Genomic DNA, 23,111 nt, shown 5'->3' with positions numbered 1-23,111 from the left:
CCTGCTATTCAAATTCAAATAAAACATATTCCAAACCAATATTGAACATTCAGCACAAAATTAAACTTAGTATATATATATAGTATATACTACAAATACTATATTACTATATTCATATTACCATTTACTATTTTACTATATACATTATATATTACTATATAATAACAAACTACAAAACTATTTTATGTATCGAGGTTACGTACGAGTTGGAGCATCTTAGAACGTGTGATTATAATCATTTGCATGTATATGTAGTTTGTGTGTTTGTTATTTTTTAGGTTGTTCTAATATACAATTATTATTATGGTTGGATGAGTTTGTCTATTGAGCGTTCAATTATAGATTCTGAAAGGGTCTTATTCTGTGAAGGACCATATATTGAGGTTTTTTTTTTTTTTTTTTTTTTTTTCCTTCTTATTTATTTATTTATATTTTTTTTGTGTTTCATTGGAATTGAAGATTCATGATGAGTAACATTATCTTGGATTCCTACTTTATCGTATAAAATCTTCACCCTTCTACCGACCGTAAATATGACAAAGTGAACAACTAAATACTCACTAAATACTACTATCTAGCAAGGTTCGGGGAGTTACAACACTGTCTAGCAAGGTTCCCTCAAGGATTTTTTTTTATTGCAATATCTCGAAGTTTTCTCAATAAACGAGTGTAGGAAGTGAGCATGACTTTGTGACTTATTGGATATGATTGAAAGGGTAGGCAATGCCTCTGTTGTTGAGCTTAGTACCGCCGTTTTAAAATAAAAGATAGTAGGTTCGAAGTGTGAGGAAGTGTAAGTTTATTCGCAAATTGAATCGCTCTATTGCGGCCATGGAGGTTCACAAGTGGTGACATAATCCAGTTGTAATTTTATTTTGTACTCCATCTCTTTTTAATTTCTTTTACACTAAGACCAATGCCATTAAGTTCGCCTCGAGGACACCGATAGCATCCTCGTTTCCTTGCCTCTCCCTCACACGTAGATCCTCTAATCGTGGTTATTTTAAAGAAAGCCGCACAAAGTGAAACATTGTAAAACAATGAAAAAAATAAAAATAATTAACGGTAAAAAGACGGTTAAAAAATAAATAAATAAACCAAAAACTCTTAACTCTTTAGATTTTTACCTTTTTATTTTGTACTCCGTATTAAAAAATAACTCTTTTTCTCAGTATATATACACACACAAATTAACTTATCATTTTTATCACACAAAGTCAACCTCTCTTTCACATTCCAAATCAACTTCATTCAAACATTCAAAATGTCTAAAAAATCAGCATAATGCCAACTCAAATCAAACCTTAACCATCTAATTCACAAGCTCATGATATGTTTCAACATCTGCTCGATTCACATATATATCCATCCTCTACCGGGTTATGTTCCAACCCGCAACAATCAATGGGTTTTGCGGCTTTTTCACGAATGGCACCGTCGCTAATTCATATCCGTTACCACTCAATGAACAAGTAACACAAACATATATGAATATGTTTTTACAACTTCAACAATGTGGTTTCCGTCCTCCTCCGCAATGTCATTCTTTCCAAACACCATCACAATCAAATATCGTTAAAGTGGAAGAGACGTAACCCGAAGCCGAACAACGCGATGCGAAAGGGAAAAAAGTAGTGTGTAAAAAGCAACCGTAGACCGTCGAGGAAAGTGGTATTTTTTTTTTTTAAAAGCAAATTGATTAAATAGCACCGCTAAAAAATACAGTACAAGGCACCGATCATTATGGAAGATCGGCCCAAAGGAAACGAGAATACAAGGAGTGTGCGAAGATAGCACACTTAACTACATAACTATACATTAAGAAAAGTCTGAGGATTAACTAGCCAATTTGGCCATTCAATTTTACAATTTTTCACACGATTTGAGATCCATTCAAAAGATTTAACTTGAATTTCATTCACCAACACCGGAGCACACCACGATTCATTACGAAATACCATCGAGTTGCGATTCTTCCACAAGTAATACGAGCCTATCCACACTACGGCTTGCCAAATCTTTTGGCCAAGCGAAGACGAAGAACAAGCAAGGTTACCTTCTAGTGCATCGACATTTAGAAAAGGACAAGGACCAAGTTGCCACCAATTATGAATACGCGACCAAACATCCGAAGCAAAATTACATGAAATAATTGAATGATCCACCGACTCAAGACCGTCGTCGCACACTGGGCATCGAACACTATGCAAATCTATCCCCCTTTTATCAAGCTCAATTCGAACCGAGATTCTCTTTTTCAAAGTTCTCCAAGCGAAGATTTCGATTTTTTTTGGCACAAGGTTATTTCTTATAGTTTTTTTCGCACCAATAGGGTTACCAAGTATATGCTTATCGATGAGGGGATGTAAGTTTCTTAACCGTAAAAACTCCGTTTTTTGCAAGGTCCCACTTCCAATTTTCTTGCGAGTTGAGGTCCAAGTGGACAGAATTCAGGAGATTTTCAAGCTCTAATAACTCCGTTAAAGTCCTCCCTGTCGGCATACGAATCCATTCCCAAGTAAGTGTATGTCTAGACGAGATACCTGTATGAGGAGAAGGACCTGCAGCACCAGCATTCGAACCATTAGGAACTGAGTTTGCTGCAGCGACTGGAAACACGGTCTGACTTGATGACGGGTCAGAAGTTAAAACCGTAGCACCCTCTGATGGAGAAGAAAGGTTCTGGTTGACAGCATCGAGGTCAAGCGAAGGAGAAACAGCAACAGTTACCCTATGGTTTATGGTTGGGACCCGAGTATGTGAGGCAACAACAGTAGCATTTGCACCCCTTGGAACTGCAGAAGGATTAGGATCATTACAGCTAGCAAGTCGATCACTTACCAAGGCTTCCTTCTTTGATTCCAGCCGATAAAGCCTTGAGAACATTTCTTTGAAACACATTGAACCACACCAATTATCTTTCCAAAACAGCGAACTCTTGCCATCGCCAATCGACTTTTTGAAAGAATTCTTGAAATTAACATGACAGCTTTCAATGACATTACCTGCACGAATAATATTATTCCAAACACCCGAGGTCGATTGATGAGCAAGCCCATCGCCCGACCTCAAGCCACCGTCAATTCCATAGATACTTTTAATAATTTTAGTCCAAAGACAATTGGTTTCGGTTTTAAACCTCCACCACCACTTGCCCAAAAGGGCAAGATTTTTGCCTTTTAAGGACCCGAGATTAAGCCTGTGATGCCCCGTACTAAATCATCATGTACGGACTATCAACAACAGGATCATTACAAGGTTAAGTACTATATGCGATTTCAAAAAGAGTTTGCATTCATTAATAAAAGGTGACGTCATAACTAACGTCAAATGTTTTACAATCCAAAAGCATGCTTCGCTAAGTAGAAGCAAATAAATAAGTGTACGTGACCCAAAATGGTCGTTACAAAGCATAGTTCAAAAGTACTAAAGTTTGAATGCAAGATAAAGTAGTTAATGCGGTGACAACTCTAAGCAGCGGGTGTCTACAGCATAACAAGTACACAGCGGAAGCTAACCTCAAGCACCTGAGAAATACATGCTTAAAAATGTCAACACAAAGGTTGGTGAGCTATAGTTTAAGTATAACAGTAATGTAAGTAGGCCACGAGATTTCAGTGCTACAACGAGTGTTTCAAAACAGTATGATAAAGTATATGTTAACCGTGGGCACTTGGTAACTAACTTAACGTTTATACCCCCTGAAAGTACACTTGGCAAGTGCGTATGTTTACGAAGTATTAAACACTCGTTAAATGCTAGCGCTACTAGCCCGAGTGGGGATGTCAAACCCTATGGATCCATATCTAAGATTCGCGTTTACCGGTTCATAAACCAATGATTAAACGTTACCGAGCTAAAGGGAATCTTTCTGCCGTTATATAACCCACACATATATAAAGTTTAAGTACTCGTGCCTAGTATGTAAAACATAAAATCCGCATGTATTCTCAGTTCCTAAATTAAGTTAAAGTAAAAAGGGAATGCTATAACTCACAATGATAATGTAGTCGTAAAGTCGGTTCGGAAAAGGTGTGCAAGTAATCGGTCCGAAGGTCCTCAACCTAAGTCAAATAGTACTAAGTCATTAAATCGTCTTAATAAGTTTAAAAGTATGTAAACAAGGTCTTAAGGGTCATCATCATTCATCATCAAACAAAAGGCGTAAAGTAGGTTTCGTTTATGAAAGTAGTTTAAAACAAAGGCTGACTTCAGTCAGTCACCACGACCTCTACCCTTACTGAAATAAGGTGAGACCAGTGGCTATGGCTCCGTATATGAGTCCTTTAAGTGTGGTAAAATTTCCAGAAGTAAACTTGTCTTTGTTTGACTGTGGTGACGGTCTAAGTGCGAGTAGGTCAGAAATTTCTGCACAACGTTAAAAGGACATAGTGACGATCGGAGGGCCATATATCCTAAACCGTAACTCGGATTAAGACGAGTCCTATATGAAAAGTTATATACTCGAAAAGATATATTTTAAAATCATAATCACAACAGCCCAGGTCTACTGGTCTGTTACAGAAATAGCAGAACAGTAGGCAGAGAATAGTAAGCAGAAAAATAATGGGTTCCGGTGGGTTTGGTGTTTGATGTTCATCATGGTTCTCATCCTTGATGCCTATAGCTTCAAGTGTACAACTCATTGATGTGTTTACATCATATTTACCAAGTTTTGACCATCATAACCCTTGTGCAGTCCAAGACATGTAGCACAACTTCACTTAAGAGTTGTAAGTGTTTTGATGAACCAATGTTACATCAAAGTCTTAGATCTAACACATACATGAACTTTAAAGCTAATAACAAGTTACAAACTTGAAAGTAAACTAACTAATCAAGATCTTAAGATGTAGAACATAGTTCTTAGTTAGATCTTGAAGATTCAAGACCCAAAAGTCTAGATCAAGCATAAGTATACAAAGTTATATTTAAAGAAAACTTATTTATGTGTTCTTGAACTTTTAAGTTATCTTTTAGTTCCAAGAGATATGAGATCAAGACTAACTTGTAGTACTTGACCAACAACAACCAAAATCATAAAATTAAAGTGCAAGTAACACTAAATAAACAAGTAAATGAGTTCATGGATTTCATGCTTTAAAGATTCAAACCAAAGTTTGATCTTTAAGAAAGTAAATTTTAAAGTTTACTAACATGACTTACAAGTATGTTTTCACAACACATGAACTTAAGTCTTTGAAACTTTAAAATTAGAACATAAACTAGTAAGTTTATGTTCTTAAATGTTCTTGTAAATACAAGATGAATGAAGAATTAAACTAGTAAGTTTGATCTTGTAACTAGTAAAGAACAACAACAACAAAGTAAGCAACTACAACTAACAATTACAAGTAAGTAAACAATAATCAAGTAACAAAAGATGATGATGATAAAGAGGTGCTAAGTATTCGGTTTTTAAGACAAGAAATGAGGAAGAATGTTCATGTTACTTACACTATTTTGAGAGAAAAGTGAGAGAAAAAGTAGAGAGAAAAATGTAAGTAACTTTGTGTGTGTTTTGGAATGAAAGAATGGAAGTAAGAAGTAAACAAAATTTGAAACCAAACCCTCCCTTTACAACCCCCAAAGTCACGGCCAAAGAGGAAAAGAGGGGTAGGAAATTATCTACTAGTCTCATACATGTAAAGCCTTTAAAAGTTGGTTAATGTAACGTCCTCTCAATAGGGTCTGGAAGAAACGTTACTAATATCAAATAAACCAACATATTATAATACGAGAACAATACTAAATGAGAAAATTTAACTTTATTGAGTACGCAGCGGAAAATGAAATGTCGTTACTGTAGTGACCCGAACTTTTTCATGTTTATATATATGAATTGATATTGATATTTATATGATTAAATGTTTTCAACATGTTAAGCAATCAAACTTGTTAAGACTTGATTAATTGAAATATGTTTCATATAGACAATTGACCACCCAAGTTGACCGGTGATTCACGAACGTTAAAACTTGTAAAAACTATATGATGACATATATATGGATATATATATATAGTTAACATGATACTATGATAAGTAAACATATCATTAAGTATATTAACAATGAGCTACATATGTAAAAACAAGACTACTAACTTAATGATTTTTAAACGAGACATATATGTAACGATTATCGTTGTAAAGACATTTAATGTATATATATCATATTAAGAGATATTCATACATGATAATATCATGATAATATAATAATTTAAAATCTCATTTTATATTATAAACATTGGGTTAACAACATTTAACAAGATCGTTAACCTAAAGGTTTCAAAACAACACTTACATGTAACGACTAACGATGACTTAACGACTCAGTTAAAATGTATATACATGTAGTGTTTTAATATGTATTTATACACTTTTGAAATACTTCAATACACTTATCAAAATACTTCTACTTAACAAAAATGCTTACAATTACATCCTCGTTCAGTTTCATCAACCATTCTACTCGTATGCACCCGTATGCGTACTCATACAATACACAGCTTTTAGATGTATGTACTATTGGTATATACACTCCAATGATCAGCTCTTAGCAGCCCATGTGAGTCACCTAACACATGTGGGAACCATCATTTGGAAACTAGCATGAAATATCTCATAAAATTACAAAAATATGAGTAATCATTCATGACTTATTTACATGAAAACAAAATTATATATCCTTTATATCTAATCCATACACCAACGACCAAAAGCACCTACAAACACTTTTATTCTTCAATTTTATTCATCTAATTGATCTCTCTCAAGTTCTATCTTCAAGTTCTAAGTGTTCTTCATATATTCTACAAGTTCTAGTTACATAAAATCAAGAATACTTTCAAGTTTGCTAGCTCACTTCCAATCTTGTAAGGTGATCATCCAACCTCAAGAAATCTTTGTTTCTTACAGTAGGTTATCATTCTAATACAAGGTAATAATCATATTCAAACTCTGGTTCAATTTCTATAACTATAACAAACTTATTTCAAGTGATGATCTTACTTGAACTTGTTTTCGTGTCATGATTCTGCTTCAAGAACTTCGAGCCATCCAAGGATCCGTTGAAGCTAGATCCATTTTTATCTTTTCCAGTAGGTTTATCCAAGGAACTTAAGGTAGTAATGATATTCATAACATCATTCGATTCATACATATAAAGCTATCTTATTCGAAGGTTTAAACTTGTAATCACTAGAACATAGTTTAGTTAATTCTAAACTTGTTCGCAAACAAAAGTTAATCCTTCTAACTTGACTTTTAAAATCAACTAAACACATGTTCTATATCTATATGATATGCTAACTTAATGATTTAAAACCTGGAAACACGAAAAACACCGTAAAATCGGATTTACGCCTTCGTAGTAACACCGCGGGCTGTTTTGGGTTAGTTAATTAAAAACTATGATAAACTTTGATTTAAAAGTTGTTATTCTGAGAAAATGATTTTTATTATGAACATGAAACTATATCCAAAAATTATGGTTAAACTCAAAGTGGAAGTATGTTTTCTAAAATGGTCATCTAGACGTCGTTCTTTCGACTGAAATGACTACCTTTACAAAAAAGACTTGTAACTTATTTTTATGACTATAAACCTATACTTTTTATGTTTATATTCATAAAATAGAGTTCAATATGAAACCATAGCAATTTGATTCACTCAAAACGGATTTAAAATGAAGAAGTTATGGGTAAAACAAGATTGGATAATTTTTCTCATTTTAGCTACGTGAAAATTGGTAACAAATCTATTCCAATCATAACTTAATCAACTTGTTGTATATTATGTAATCTTGAGATACCATAGACACGTATACAATGTTTCGACCTATCATGTCGACACATCTATATATATTTCGGAACAACCATAGACACTCTATATGTGAATGTTGGAGTTAGCTATACACTGTTGAGGTTGATTCCAAAATATATATAGTTTGAGTTGTGATCAATACTGAGATACGTATACACTGGGTCGTGGATTGATTCAAGATAATATTTATCGATTTATTTCTGTACATCTAACTGTGGACAACTAGTTGTAGGTTACTAACGAGGACAGCTGACTTAATAAACTTAAAACATCAAAATATATTAAAAGTGTTGTAAATATATTTTGAACATACTTTGATATATATGTATATATTGTTATAGGTTCGTGAATCAACCAGTGGCCAAGTCTTACTTCCCGACGAAGTAAAAATCTGTGAAAGTGAGTTATAGTCCCACTTTTAAAATCTAATATTTTTGGGATGAGAATACATGCAGGTTTTATAAATGATTTACAAAATAGACACAAGTACGTGAAACTACATTCTATGGATGAATTATCGAAATTGAATATGCCCCTTTTTATTAAGTCTGGTAATCTAAGAATTAGGGAACAGACACCCTAATTGACGCGAATCCTAAAGATAGATCTATTGGGCCTAACAAACCCCATCCAAAGTACCGGATGCTTTAGTACTTCGAAATTTATATCATATCCGAAGGGTGTCCCGGAATGATGGGGATATTCTTATATATGCATCTTGTTAATGTCGGTTACCAGGTGTTCACCATATGAATGATTTTTATCTCTATGTATGGGATGTGTATTGAAATATGAAATCTTGTGGTCTATTATTATGATTTGATATATATAGGTTATACCTATAACTCACCAACATTTTTGTTGACGTTTTAAGCATGGTTATTCTCAGGTGATTATTAAGAGCTTCCGCTGTCGCATACTTAAATAAGGACGAGATTTGGAGTCCATGCTTGTATGATATTGTGTAAAAACTGCATTCAAGAAACTTATTTTGTTGTAACATATTTGTATTGTAAACCATTATGTAATGGTCGTGTGTAAACAGGATATTTTAGATTATCATTATTTGATAATCTACGTAAAGTTTTTTTTAAAACCTTTATCTATGAAATAAAGGTTATGGTTTGTTTTAAAAATGAATGCAGTCTTTGAAAAATGTGACGACCCGGAAATTTCTGACTAAATTTAAACTTAATCTTTATATGATTTCGACACGATACACAGAATCTGTAATGTGAGTCTCAAAAATTTTTGAACTGTTGATATGGAAAACATTTGACCTTTGACCATTACCCGACGATTCACGAACCTATAATTGAAAATATAAATATATATAAATAAATATAAGGATATATATAATAATTTGAATTAATAAAATACAATTTAATCAATTAAAATTAGAAAGTACGAAACAATATATAGAAGTATTAAGTTATTATCAAAATGAGAATATATATATATATATATATATATATATATATATATATATATATATATATATATACACTACATAAATAACAATATGTAATAATAAAATTTAACATAATAAGTATAGTTATAAAATATATTTGTTATAACAATATATTTATTACTTTCCATATTAAAATCTATATTAGTTAGATTAATATGAAAATATATAGATATAAATAAATTGTATTATTACTAATATTATAGTGATTAGTATTATTAACAATATCATTAGTAATATTACTATTATCATTTTATAATTTCTCTTAAAGTATTTTTAGTATAATTTAAAAAAAAATATTATTATTATTATTATTATTATAATTATTATTATTATTATTATTATTATTATTATTATTATTATTATTATTATTATTATTATTATTATTATTATTAGAATTAGCATTTCTAATTAGTACTAATAATCATAATAGTATTATTAACATTAATTATATTTAGTATATTTAAAATAATAATAATAATAATAATAATAATAATAATATATATGAGGACAGAATATCATGTGTATAAGGATATCTGGTCATTTCTTTTTTTTTTTTTTTTTTATCCTTCTTTTTCCAAAATTCCTGTTTTTCTCGTGAGGACTTGTCGACAACCACTCCATCATCGCCTATGTATTGGTCATCTATTATCTCTGTTATCAATTAACAAATCTCTACCATCAGTATCAATTACGTATCAGATAGCTGCTATAATTGAGGGACTCCACTGGAAAAATACCAGAACCTCATTCGGTCTTCTCTATTCATTCTGTGTCAAACCAACAAGTAAAAATCGAATTAATTTGGAAAATCTAAAAATACAGAAGTATTCTAAATCATGCCTTGAATGTTTCTTCAATTTTTCAGATTTTAATTCGTTGAATCAAATGCGAATTCGAAGAGTCAAAGTTTTATTTCAAAAGTCAACTGTTTTGGTGCATGAGGAAATTCGAGTTTGGTTTCGTGTTTTAAATTAAATTGAGGATCCAGGCAGTTTTAATAAATGATATACTCCACATTTCATGTTATAATCATAGTCTGAAACCTGCTAAAAATTCGAAATTGGTTTTGGGTTAATTCGTGTTCATCAGCGATTAGGTTCAGCTTCTTTTAATCATTTTTTTTTCTTTTTCTGTTTTAAATAAGTTAACAAATCTTTAAACGTTTTTGTATCTGTGATAAATCCTAAAATATGTTAAGAAACCTATTGTGGTTTGGTTTGTCTACTGGTCGACTAGTGTGTTGAAGGAGAAAGAGGTTAACAGAAAACTATATAAATACATATAGGATTCTTATATTGTCAGAAAAACGAGATAGAGTAGATGGTTAAGAGGGGTATTGGTTAATCGAATGGTTGGAGGTTCGAGCCTGGTTACTGTGTTCTTTGTTTATTTTTTTTTTTTTTTTCAATGTTGGGCCAAGTGTGTACTGCTGATGGGCCGAATTCCTTTTCTTCAGTTGGGCTTGCGGGTTATACATCAAGTACGAGTAAATAAACATAAGTGGGAAAATAAAACACAAATGACGAAATAGAGGGATGGTTTGGTGGTGAGTCGGGTTAACAAGAGGTTGAGGGTTCGAATCTGAGGAGTGATATATCTTTTTGAAAGCTTTTGTTAAAACCCTTGTTAAGGTAACAATTCATTTCTACTAATTATTGTTATTATCGTTATTATTATAATTAGTATTATTGTTATTATTATTATTATTATCAATGTTATCATTATTAGGAATATAAATACTAGCATGATTGTTAAAATTATTAAAAAAAAACAAAATTATAATTAACATTACTATTATCAATTATTATTATATTATTATTATTATTATTATTATTATCATTATTTTCATTTTTAATATTAGTAACATTCTTATTATTATTATGAGTATAGATACAAATATTATAGAAACAACTAAGTTATAAATTAAATAAAAAAAATTTAAATTTATTATTACTACCATTATTGTATTATTATTATAACAAGCAAATCTTTTATTATCTATAAATAACTACATTTAATACATGTAACATAACTATATTAATATTCTTACTAATTATTTATCTAAGTATATAAAATACATATATTTAATTAAATTAATTAGGACACCTATAAATTATTAAGTATAATAAATATATTACTAATAATATTATATTAATTTGTTCGATTACAATTATATGTGTTAATATATGTAGAATTGATATAGGTTCGTGAATCTGAGGCCAACCCTACACTTGTTCATTGTCGTCATATGTATTTTTACTACAAAATACAATAAGTGAGTTTCATTTGCTCCCTTTTTAATTGCTTTTGCAATATATATTTTTGGGCTGAGAATACATGCGCTGCTTTTATAAATGTTTACGAAATAGACACAAGTACTTGAAAATATATTCTACGTTGAGTTGTACCACTGGCATACTTCCCTGTAGCTTGGTAACTACTATTTACATGTGGTATTGTAAACGCGAATCCTGTTGATAGATCTATCGGGCCTGACAACCCCAACCGGACTGGACGACCAGTATTCAACGGTTGCACAGTACTTCGTTTTGGCTACTACACTTGGTATGGTGTAGTGAGATTTCATAATAAAGGGAATATGCGACGTTGATTAAATGTTAAGTATGGTTACCAAGTGCTCAACCACTTAGAATGCTTTACATACACTTGCGAGTGTATTATGTTTACGATTATGAAATCTTGTGGTCTATTGAAACTATTGATAACTGTTGTTACGATAAACCTATGAACTCACCAACCTTTTGGTTGACACTTTTAAGCATGTTTATTCTCAGGTACAAATTAAGTCTTCCGCTGTGCATTTGCCCAATTGAAAGATATTATTTGGAGTCATTCATGGCATATTTAGGTCAGTACCTCGTAATGGGACCAGATGATGATGACTTCGTCCAGGTGGATAAGGACGGGTCGTTACATGTGGTATCAGAGCGGTGGTCTTAGCGAACTAGGTCTTGCATTAGTGTGTCTAGCTGATAGTTGTTAGGATGCATTAGCGAGTCTGGACTTCGACCTTAGCCGCATATTATAAGTTTTGCTTATCATTTCTTGTCGGAAATTACTTGCTTATCATCCTTAAGTTTAGACACATCTTACTACCACTATTACATCGATAATGTATAGACCAAATTCATATCTTAGCATATCTGTTACTGTAGACTTTGCCTGACAGCTTCCGTAGATTCCTCCGTAACTTATGGGATTTTAGTATTATATATGCATATGTAAATTTATTTATTGCAGGGTACTAATCTACATCCTATAATCTATTTCTTATCGAAAATCCTTCACCTGATCGTACGAGATGAATCCCTCAACCAGTTCGAGTCCCTCGAATTCCGATAGCTATTTCGATAGTTATTCCGACAGCTATTCCGACGTGGACGGTCACCTAAGCCCCGAAAGCAGCGTCACCAGAATGAATCAATTAATCAGTCATCCCCGATTCATCTGATGGGTTCGTAGTCTACTCAATCATTGGAGAAAAGAAGAAGGTGATCCCTTCCACCAACCGAATTCACCTCTCGGCGAAGAACCTGAAGCACTTACCGGCGAACCTATCCGAAACACCATTTTTAGCCTCATTTCCAGGGTAGCTCGTCACAATTACATTCTATCTAAAATTCTAAACCTTATTCATCCGCTCGTTCCCAACCGACAATCATCCCGGAATAATAGAAGAAGTCAACGAACTTCGCGCTCGAGTTGTAGCTTTGGAAAATATGGTGCGAAACTTACCAGCTTCAGCAGCATCACCGACACCAACAGTACCACCAACAACCTAAGTTTCAACATCACACGCCTCAACATCTCATTCTGTACCTCGAGCATAATCATCATTCTACGTATCGTTCTATCTACTTTATCTTCGTTCTACATATTGTTCTACATCGATTATCTCCCCTCAACATGGCGATTATGTAATTTCTAAAGTTCTAGAGATTATGTAATCTAGTATTAACGATAAGTCAAATGAGTTTAATATCTTATTGACTCATTAAATCCATGATTACATCTGAAGAAAGTATATATGTACGTATATTTTCATAAAGATTGTAATTAAAAATTCTTTTGTACAAACTATTAATGGTGAAAATATTTTAACGGGTAGGTAATACCCGAGGAATATTTAGATTTCACATTAATCAGTTACACGATACATTCTGCGAATCTGATTCAACAGTCATTTACTATCCTACTTACATACGTATCCGTTCACCACAGAATCCATTTTCGTTCAATTTCATATTTGGATTTTGACCTATCAAAATCCAACAAGTGGCATAATGAAGAAAACATCGGACAAAGTAAAATTTGTTAGAAACAAACGAACTAAATAATTGAAATATTGTTAAGAATCCACGCTAACTGTTCCTAGCTAACTGGTTATATTTTATTTATCGCAATTTAATTATCGCAATTTACATTCTCGCAATTTTATTTATCGTCATTTAATTTCTGTATTTATTTTACGCACTTTAAATAACGGGACACGTATACAAGGTTTCGACATATCATATTGACCCATCTATATATTTATCTTGGAACAACCATAGACACTCTATATGCAAATAACGGAGTTAGCTATACAGGGTTGAGGTTGATTCCAATATATATATATAGTTTGAGTTGTGATCAATACTGAGATCGGTACACGGGTCACGATACGTATTAATTAATTCGAATGTTATATATTAAACTATATATGAACTATTGGACTGTTAAATGTAGACTATCGACTGTGGACGAATAATATTGGACAATTAAAATGAATTAAAATACTGATTATAACATATGAAACTAAATAATTCTTCAAGTTTGCCACTTGATTTCATCTTAAACCACATTCGTATCTTGATGATTACAATCTGCGTTCAAACCTTTCACGATTCTTGAAAACATCTCGATCAAGAGGATGAACCAGCCGCACTTCATCTACGGAAGAAAAGATTGATGCATATAGTTATGCATCTGAAAAACTCTCGGAAACTGAGTAAAGGTTTAACGCGTAGCTGTGCTAATTCCTTTAGTGTTATTATTACCCAAAATAATTTGGTAATTCCTTTCAAAGTAGCAAATTTTGTCACAGCTCCAACAAATCAACTCCGACTTTTCATCCGAAACAACCTTATTATAACCTTGATATATATGCGTACTCTTTATTGTTACTGGAGAACCTTTTATATTCCACCATATTACCAACAGCGTTTAATCATCCAAAAACATAATTCTCCTGAAACCACCTCCGTTTGATAACCGATGACCCAGATCTGTTAACTTTGAAAATACTGATGAAGCAGCATGTTGTAGATGGTCTTAATGGCCAAAAGTTGATGATAAAGAATGGAGTGTTGGGAAAGCTCGATAGAAAATTTGGTACTGAAAAATGGATTGAGCTAACCATGAAGGAGACCAAGGACAAATACAAGGACCAAACCCTATATTTAAAGAATCCAGGTAATTCTGGATCCGATGAAATCTTTAGAGAATATCTTGCTCCGTAGTCATGTTAAAAATTTTGCGGAAAAATTTTCTTCATCAACCTTCGAACTTAGAAATTCCAAAATATCATCATAAATATCTTCGATATTTCTGAGGATATTTTCATCAATATTCTTGTCCGAAATTATCTACGTCTTCGTGTCTTCTGTATTCCATTATATTGGAAACTTCCGTAAAATCTAAGTATAAATTATGAATGAATTCTGGAGAAGTGTAAGGAATTAAAGCATGAGTTAGTATAATATAATGACACTTGGCCAACGTGATTATATTACAGTAAGTCATGCTAAATTTCTAATGTAACGTGATGATGATTCACAAACCTTATCCTCATCATGTGCCATGTTACACGGCTCTTTCATTCTACTTAATCTCTAAGCATATCATAGAAATATTTTCTTGATATTTCCGTTCTTCCGTATTTCCAACAGTTGCATATAATTCGTGCCAATATATTTTCTTTCTGATTAGAAGATTTCCCTGAATCCCATGAATTCCAAAATTCAACAGTGACTAAGTCAAAAGTTAAGACGAATCTCTATTTCTTCAGTTCACTCTTTTGCGACAGCTTCACTCGTACGCTTCACATAACCGAATCGTTTTATCTATATTATCCAATAATAATAAAACTCTATTTTACAACTCATATTCGTCATGAAAACATTTTGAGTGTTAGCCATGACGATCTCACTCAAATTTCGGGACGAAATTTCTTTAACGGGTAGGTACTGTGACGACCCGGAAATTTCTGACTAAATTTAAACTTAATCTTTATATGATTTCGACACGATACACAGAATCTGTAATGTGAGTCTCAAAAATTTTTGAACTGTTGATATGGAAAACATTTGACCTTTGACCATTACCCGACGATTCACGAACCTATAATTGAAAATATAAATATATATAAATAAATATAAAGATATATATAATAATTTGAATTAATAAAATACAATTTAATCAATTAAAATTAGAAAGTACGAAACAATATATAGAAGTATTAAGTTATTATCAAAATGAGAATATATATATATATATATATATATATATATATATATATATATATATATATATATATATATATACTACATAAATAACAATATGTAATAATAAAATTTAACATAATAAGTATAGTTATAAAATATATTTGTTATAACAATATATTTATTACTTTCCATATTAAAATCTATATTAGTTAGATTAATATGAAAATATATAGATATAAATAAATTGTATTATTACTAATATTATAGTGATTAGTATTATTAACAATATCATTAGTAATATTACTATTATCATTTTATAATTTCTCTTAAAGTATTTTTAGTATAATTTAAAAAAAAATATTATTATTATTATTATAATTATTAGTATTATTATTATTATTAATTATTATTATTATTATTGTTATTATTATTATTATTATTATTATTATTATTATTATTATTATTATTATTATTATTATTATTATTATTATTATTATTATTAGAATTAGCATTTCTAATTAGTACTAATAATCATAATAGTATTATTAACATTAATTATATTTAGTATATTTAAAAAAAAATTAATAATAATAATAATATATATGAGGACAGAATATCATGTGTATAAGGATATCTGGTCATTTCTTTTTTTTTTTTTTTTTTTATCCTTCTTTTTCCAAAATTCCTGTTCTTCTCGTGAGGACTTGTCGACAACCACTCCATCATCGCCTATGTATTGGTCATCTATTATCTCTGTTATCAATTAACAAATCTCTACCATCAGTATCAATTACGTATCAGATAGCTGCTATAATTGAGGGACTCCACTGGAAAAATACCAGAACCTCATTCGGTCTTCTCTATTCGTTCTGTGTCAAACCAACAAGTAAAAATCGAATTAATTTGGAAAATCTAAAAATACAGAAGTATTCTAAATCATGCCTTGAATGTTTCTTCAATTTTTCAGATTTTAATTCGTTGAATCAAATGCGAATTCGAAGAGTCAAAGTTTTATTTCAAAAGTCAACTGTTTTGGTGCATGAGGAAATTCGAGTTTAGTTTCGTGTTTTAAATTAAATTGAGGATCCAGGCAGTTTTAATAAATGATATACTCCACATTTCATGTTATAATCATAGTCTGAAACCTGCTAAAAATTCAAAATTGGTTTTGGGTTAATTCGTGTTCATCAGCGATTAGGTTCAGCTTCTTTTAATCATTTTTTTTTCTTTTTCTGTTTTAAATAAGTTAACAAATCTTTAAACGTTTTTGTATCTGTGATAAATCCTAAAATATGTTAAGAAACCTATTGTGGTTTGGTTTGTCTACTGGTCGACTAGTGTGTTGAAGGAGAAAGAGGTTAACAGAAAACTATATAAATACATATTGGATTCTTATATTGTCAGAAAAACGAGATAGAGTAGATGGTTAAGAGGGGTATTGGTTAATCGAATGGTTGGAGGTTCGAGCCTGGTTACTGTGTTCTTTGTTTATTTTTTTTTATTTTCAATGTTGGGCCAAGTGTGTACTGCTGATGGGCCGAATTCCTTTTCTTCAGTTGGGCTTGCGGGTTATACATCAAGTACGAGTAAATAAACATAAGTGGGAAAATAAAACACAAATGATGAAATAGAGGGATGGTTTGGTGGTGAGTCGGGTTAACAAGAGGTTGAGGGTTCGAATCTGAGGAGTGATATATCTTTTTGAAAGCTTTTTTTAAAACCCTTTTTAAGGTAACAATTCATTTCTACTAATTATTGTTATTATCGTTATTATTATAATTAGTATTATTGTTATTATTATTATTATTATCAATGTTATCATTATTAGGAATATAAATACTAGCATGATTGTTAAAATTATTAAAAAAAAAACAAAATTATAATTAACATTACTATTATCAATTATTATTATTATTATTATCATTATTTTCATTTTTAATATTAGTAACATTCTTATTATTATTATGAGTATAGATACAAATATTATAGAAACAACTAAGTTATAAATTAAATAAAAAAAAATTTAAATTTATTATTACTACCATTATTGTATTATTATTATAACAAGCAAATCTTTTATTATCTATAAATAACTACATTTAATACATGTAACATAACTATATTAATATTCTTACTAATTATTTATCTAAGTATATAAAATACATATATTTAATTAAATTAATTAGGACACCTATAAATTATTAAGTATAATAAATATATTACTAATAATATTATATTAATTTGTTCGATTACAATTATATGTGTTAATATATGTAGAATTGATATAGGTTCGTGAATCCGAGGCCAACCCTACACTTGTTCATTGTCGTCATATGTATTTTTACTACAAAATACAATAAGTGAGTTTCATTTGCTCCCTTTTTAATTGCTTTTGCAATATATATTTTTGGGCTGAGAATACATGCGCTGCTTTTATAAATGTTTACGAAATAGACACAAGTACTTGAAAATATATTCTACGTTGAGTTGTACCACTGGCATACTTCCCTGTAGCTTGGTAACTACTATTTACATGTGGTATTGTAAACGCGAATCCTGTTGATAGATCTATCGGGCCTGACAACCCCAACCGGACTGGACGACCAGTATTCAACGGTTGCATAGTACTTCGTTTTGGCGACTACACTTGGTACGGTGTAGTGAGATTTCATAATAAAGGGAATATGCGACGTTGATTAAATGTTAAGTATGGTTACCAAGTGCTCAACCACTTAGAATGCTTTACATACACTTGCGAGTGTATTATGTTTACGATTATAAAATCTTGTGGTCTATTGAAACTATTGATAACTGTTGTTACGATAAACCTATGAACTCACCAACCTTTTGGTTGACACTTTTAAGCATGTTTATTCTCAGGTACAAATTAAGTCTTCCGCTGTGCATTTGCCCAATTGAAAGATATTATTTGGAGTCATTCATGGCATATTTAGGTCAGTACCTCGTAATGGGACCAGATGATGATGACTTCGTCCAGGTGGATAAGGACGGGTCGTTACAAAAAACGTCTCATATAGAGGTCAAAACCTCGCAACGAAATCAATTAATATGGAACGTTTTCAGTTGGTATCCTAGCGTTGGTCTTAGAGAACCAGAATTTTGCATTAGTGTGTCTTATCGAGTTTGTTAGGATGCATTAGTGAGTCTGGACTTCGACCGTGTTTACTTGAAAAATGATTGCTTAACAAATTTTGTTGGAAACTATATATTTTTAACATGTGAATATTATGTGATATATTAATCTCTTAACGTGTTTGATATTATGTGATAGATGTCTACCTCTAGAACAAGTCCCATTGACTCACCTAATAATAATGAAGAGTCAAATGTAAATTGGAATGATTCGTGGACTGATTCACAAGTTCCGAAGAGGAACCGGAAGAAGAATCGGAACCGGAAGAAGAATCGGAACCGGATGAAGAAATAGAACCGGTGGGGGAAATAATATAACGGTTAAGTAAAAGAAAATCCTCAACCAACCGACCAAGGTTAATTATGGTCAATGGTGTTTCCGCCAAGGAAGCAAAATATTGGGAGGATTACCAATTCTCCGATGAATCGGATTCCGACGAGAATTCCGATGATGTTATAGAAATTACCCCAACTGAATTTAAAAAGGCAAAAGAAAATAATAAGGGAAAGGGCATAAAAATAGAGAAATCTAATTCCAACCCCGATGAACTTTATATGTATCGTCAACCCCCGAAGTCCTTAAGTTGTAACAATGAACTGGGAACCTCTAAACCACCAGGTTTTTCTAAACCAATGTGGAAAACGACGGCTCGTATTAGGGGAACATCACATATCCCTAGAAACTTGGCAAAATGAACTAAAACCGAAGAAGAAGAAACAAGCGAGTCGAAATAAGATAGTTGTATTCGTGTGGTGTAATATATGTAATATAGTGTGCTTATGCTTTATGATATATGTAAAAATTGCTTGTATTAATAAGTATTTTTTTTTATGAATCTAACTCTTGTCTATTTTATAGTATAAAAACACAAAATGGATAGACAACCCAATATTTTAAGAGACCTAGCCGGAGACATGATTGATGAAATCTTGTCTAGAGTCGGTCAGAATTCTTCGGCACAACTATTTAAGGCGAGATCAGTTTGTAAGACATTCGAAGAACGTTACAAGAATACATTGGTTTATAAAAGGCTTTCGTTCGAAAGATGGGGGATATCACATTGGGAAATCCATAAGTTACGATGTGTTTACTTTGACGCATATATTGCGGGGAACCCAAATGCTATTTTACGCAACGGATTAAGAAATTATTTTGACTCAATATATCCGAATATTGGACTTCGTGATTTAGAAAAAGCGGCTAACATGCAACATAAAGAAGCATGTTATGCTTACGGATTAGTAATGTTCGCTTCTCACCAAAGTGAGAACAAGAACATCAGGCTACAACTATTAAACAAAACGTTTCCACAAGTGACGGAGTCGGTAATTGGGGTAAGAAATGAGGTTTTTAGATTGTTACGGGACTGTTGGACATTACGTAACCCTCGTCCCTTTGACGAGGTTACAACACGCTGTCTTATCAACGGCCATAACGGTTATGTTCCACAAGACCAAGGATGGGAAGTAATCCTAGTAAAACCAGAATGCATGACTTGTTTCTGGACGTATGAATTACGTGTCTTTATTGCCTTTGCTGAACGACTTGTGTACTAGCTAGAATTATCTTCACAACCATCTTGTATCAAATTTATTGTGTGCTATATTTCATGCTATATGTAAAATAAGCGGTATTGTAAGTTTGTAAAATATTGTGTAAAAGTTTGAACGCGAAATATTATTATAATCAGTTTTTCATATAGAATTGTAGTAGTTGAATTGTATATTAGCTACTAAGTATGAACTTAACGGGTAGGTACTACCCGAATTTAAACTTATAAAATGCTAATATGAAGAAAAAGCTTTTATAAATGAGTTCATATTATGCTACGAAATACTATTAACTACTCTTAATATTCTGTATGATTAACTTGTTCCATTTGACTATTTTGAAGGAAATGGCACCGACTACTCGACACACCGTGAATATGAATGAAGAGGAATTCCGTACTTTTCTAGCTTCAAACATAGCCGCAGTACAGGCTGCGCTACATACCAACAATAACCTTGGATCTAGCAGTACAGGAAATCGTGTAGGATGCACCTACAAAGAATTCACTGCCTGCAAACCTTTGAAATTTGATGGAACCGAAGGACCAATCGGATTGAAACGGTGGACCGAGAAGGTCGAATCGGTGTTTGCCATAAGTAAGTGTACTGAAGAGGACAAAGTGAAGTACACTACGCATACCTTCACAGGTTCTGCGTTAACATGGTGGAATACCTATCTAGAGCAAGTGGGACAAGATGATGCGTACGCACTACCGTGGTCAGCATTCAAGCACTTGATGAACGAGAAGTACCGTCCCAGAACCGAGGTCAATAAGATCAAGACAGAACTTAGAGGGTTACGAACCCAAGGATTTGATATTACCACGTACGAAAGACGATTCACAGAATTGTGCCTATTGTGTCCGGGAGCATTCGAAGATGAGGAAGAGAAGATCGACGCGTCTGTGAAAGGATTACCGGAAAGAATCCAAGAAGATATAAGTTCACACGAGCCCGCCTCCATACAACAGGCATGTAGAATGGCTCACAAACTAGTGAACCAGATTGAAGAAATAATTAAAGAACAGACTGCTGAAGAGGCCAATGTGAAGCAAGTCAAAAGAAAGTGGGAGGAAAACGGTAATAAGAATCACCAATACAATAACAACAGCAATTACAACAATAATCGCAATAATTATCCCAACAATCGCAACATCAATCGCAACTACAACAAATGGCCCAACAACAACAACAACAACAATAACAACAACAACAACAACAACAACAACAACAACAACAACAACAACAACAACAACAACAACAACAACAACAGCAACTACAACAATCATCCCAACAACAATAATAACCGCAACAACAACAACAATCAGAAGCAGCTATGCCAAAGGTGTGAAAAGTATCACTCGGGGTTCTGCACCAAATTTTGCAACAAGTGTAAAAGAAATGGTCATAGCGCGGCGAAGTGTGAGGTCTACGGACCAGGGGTTAACAGAACGAAAGGAACAAATGGTGTCGGAACGAGTAATGGCGGAGCAAGTAGTGTCGGAGCAAGTTATGCCAATGTAGTTTGTTATAAATGTGGAAAACCGGGCCACATTATTAGAAATTGCCCGAACCAGGAGAACACGAATGGACAAGGCCGCAGAAGAGTTTTCAATATTAATACGGCAGAGGTACAGGAAGACCCGGAGCTTGTTACGGGTACGTTTCTTATTGACAATAAATCTGCTTACGTTTTATTTGATTCGGGTGCGGATAGAAGCTATATGAGTAGAGATTTTTGTGCTAAATTAAGTTGTCCATTGACGCCTTTGGATAGTAAATTTTTACTCGAATTAGCAAATGGTAAATTAATTTCAGCAGATAATATATGTCGGAATCGAGAAATTAAACTGGTTAGCGAAACATTTAAGATTGATTTGATACCAGTAGAGTTAGGGAGTTTTGATGTGATAATCGGTATGGACTGGTTGAAAGAAGTGAAAGCAGAGATCGTTTGTTACAAAAATGCAATTCGCATTATACGAGAAAAAGGAAAACCCTTAATGGTGTACGGAGAAAAGGGCAACACGAAGCTACATCTTATTAGTAATTTGAAGGCACAAAAACTAATAAGAAAAGGTTGCATGCTGTTCTAGCACACGTCGAGAAAGTACAAACTGAAGAAAAGAGCATCAATGATGTTCCCATTGCAAAAGAATTTCCCGATGTATTTCCGAAAGAATTACCGGGATTACCCCCACATCGATCTGTTGAATTTCAAATAGATCTTGTACCAGGAGCTGCACCAATAGCTCGTGCTCCTTACAGACTCGCACCCAGCGAGATGAAAGAACTGCAAAGCCAATTACAAGAACTTTTAGAGCGTGGTTTCATTCGACCAAGCACATCACCGTGGGGAGCTCCTATTTTGTTTGTCAAGAACAAAGATGGTACATTCAGGTTGTGTATCGACTACCGAGAGTTGAACAAACTTACCATTAAGAACCGCTACCCACTACCGAGAATCGACGACTTATTTGATCAACTACAAGGCTCGTCTGTTTATTTAAAGATTGACTTACGTTCCGGGTATCATCAAATGCGGGTGAAAGAAGATGATATTCCAAAGACTGCTTTCAGAACACGTTACGGTCATTACGAGTTTATG

General features: G+C 32.5%; 1 protein-coding gene across 1 annotated transcript in view; it reads right to left on the bottom strand.

Moving 5' to 3' along the window:
• Positions 1–2,349: 2,349 nt before the first annotated feature.
• Positions 2,350–23,111, bottom strand: part of LOC139855321 (uncharacterized) — a 37,954-nt gene continuing 17,192 nt past the window's right edge. The window contains exon 4 of the mRNA XM_071844568.1: positions 2,350–3,199. Coding sequence (XP_071700669.1) covers positions 2,350–3,199 — 850 coding nt within the window. The remainder of the gene's footprint in view (positions 3,200–23,111) is intronic.

Source organism: Rutidosis leptorrhynchoides, chromosome 1, assembly GCF_046630445.1.
Source record: "Rutidosis leptorrhynchoides isolate AG116_Rl617_1_P2 chromosome 1, CSIRO_AGI_Rlap_v1, whole genome shotgun sequence".
Taxonomy (NCBI): Eukaryota; Viridiplantae; Streptophyta; class Magnoliopsida; order Asterales; family Asteraceae; genus Rutidosis; species Rutidosis leptorrhynchoides.
This window is presented reverse-complemented; position numbering and strand designations above follow the sequence as displayed.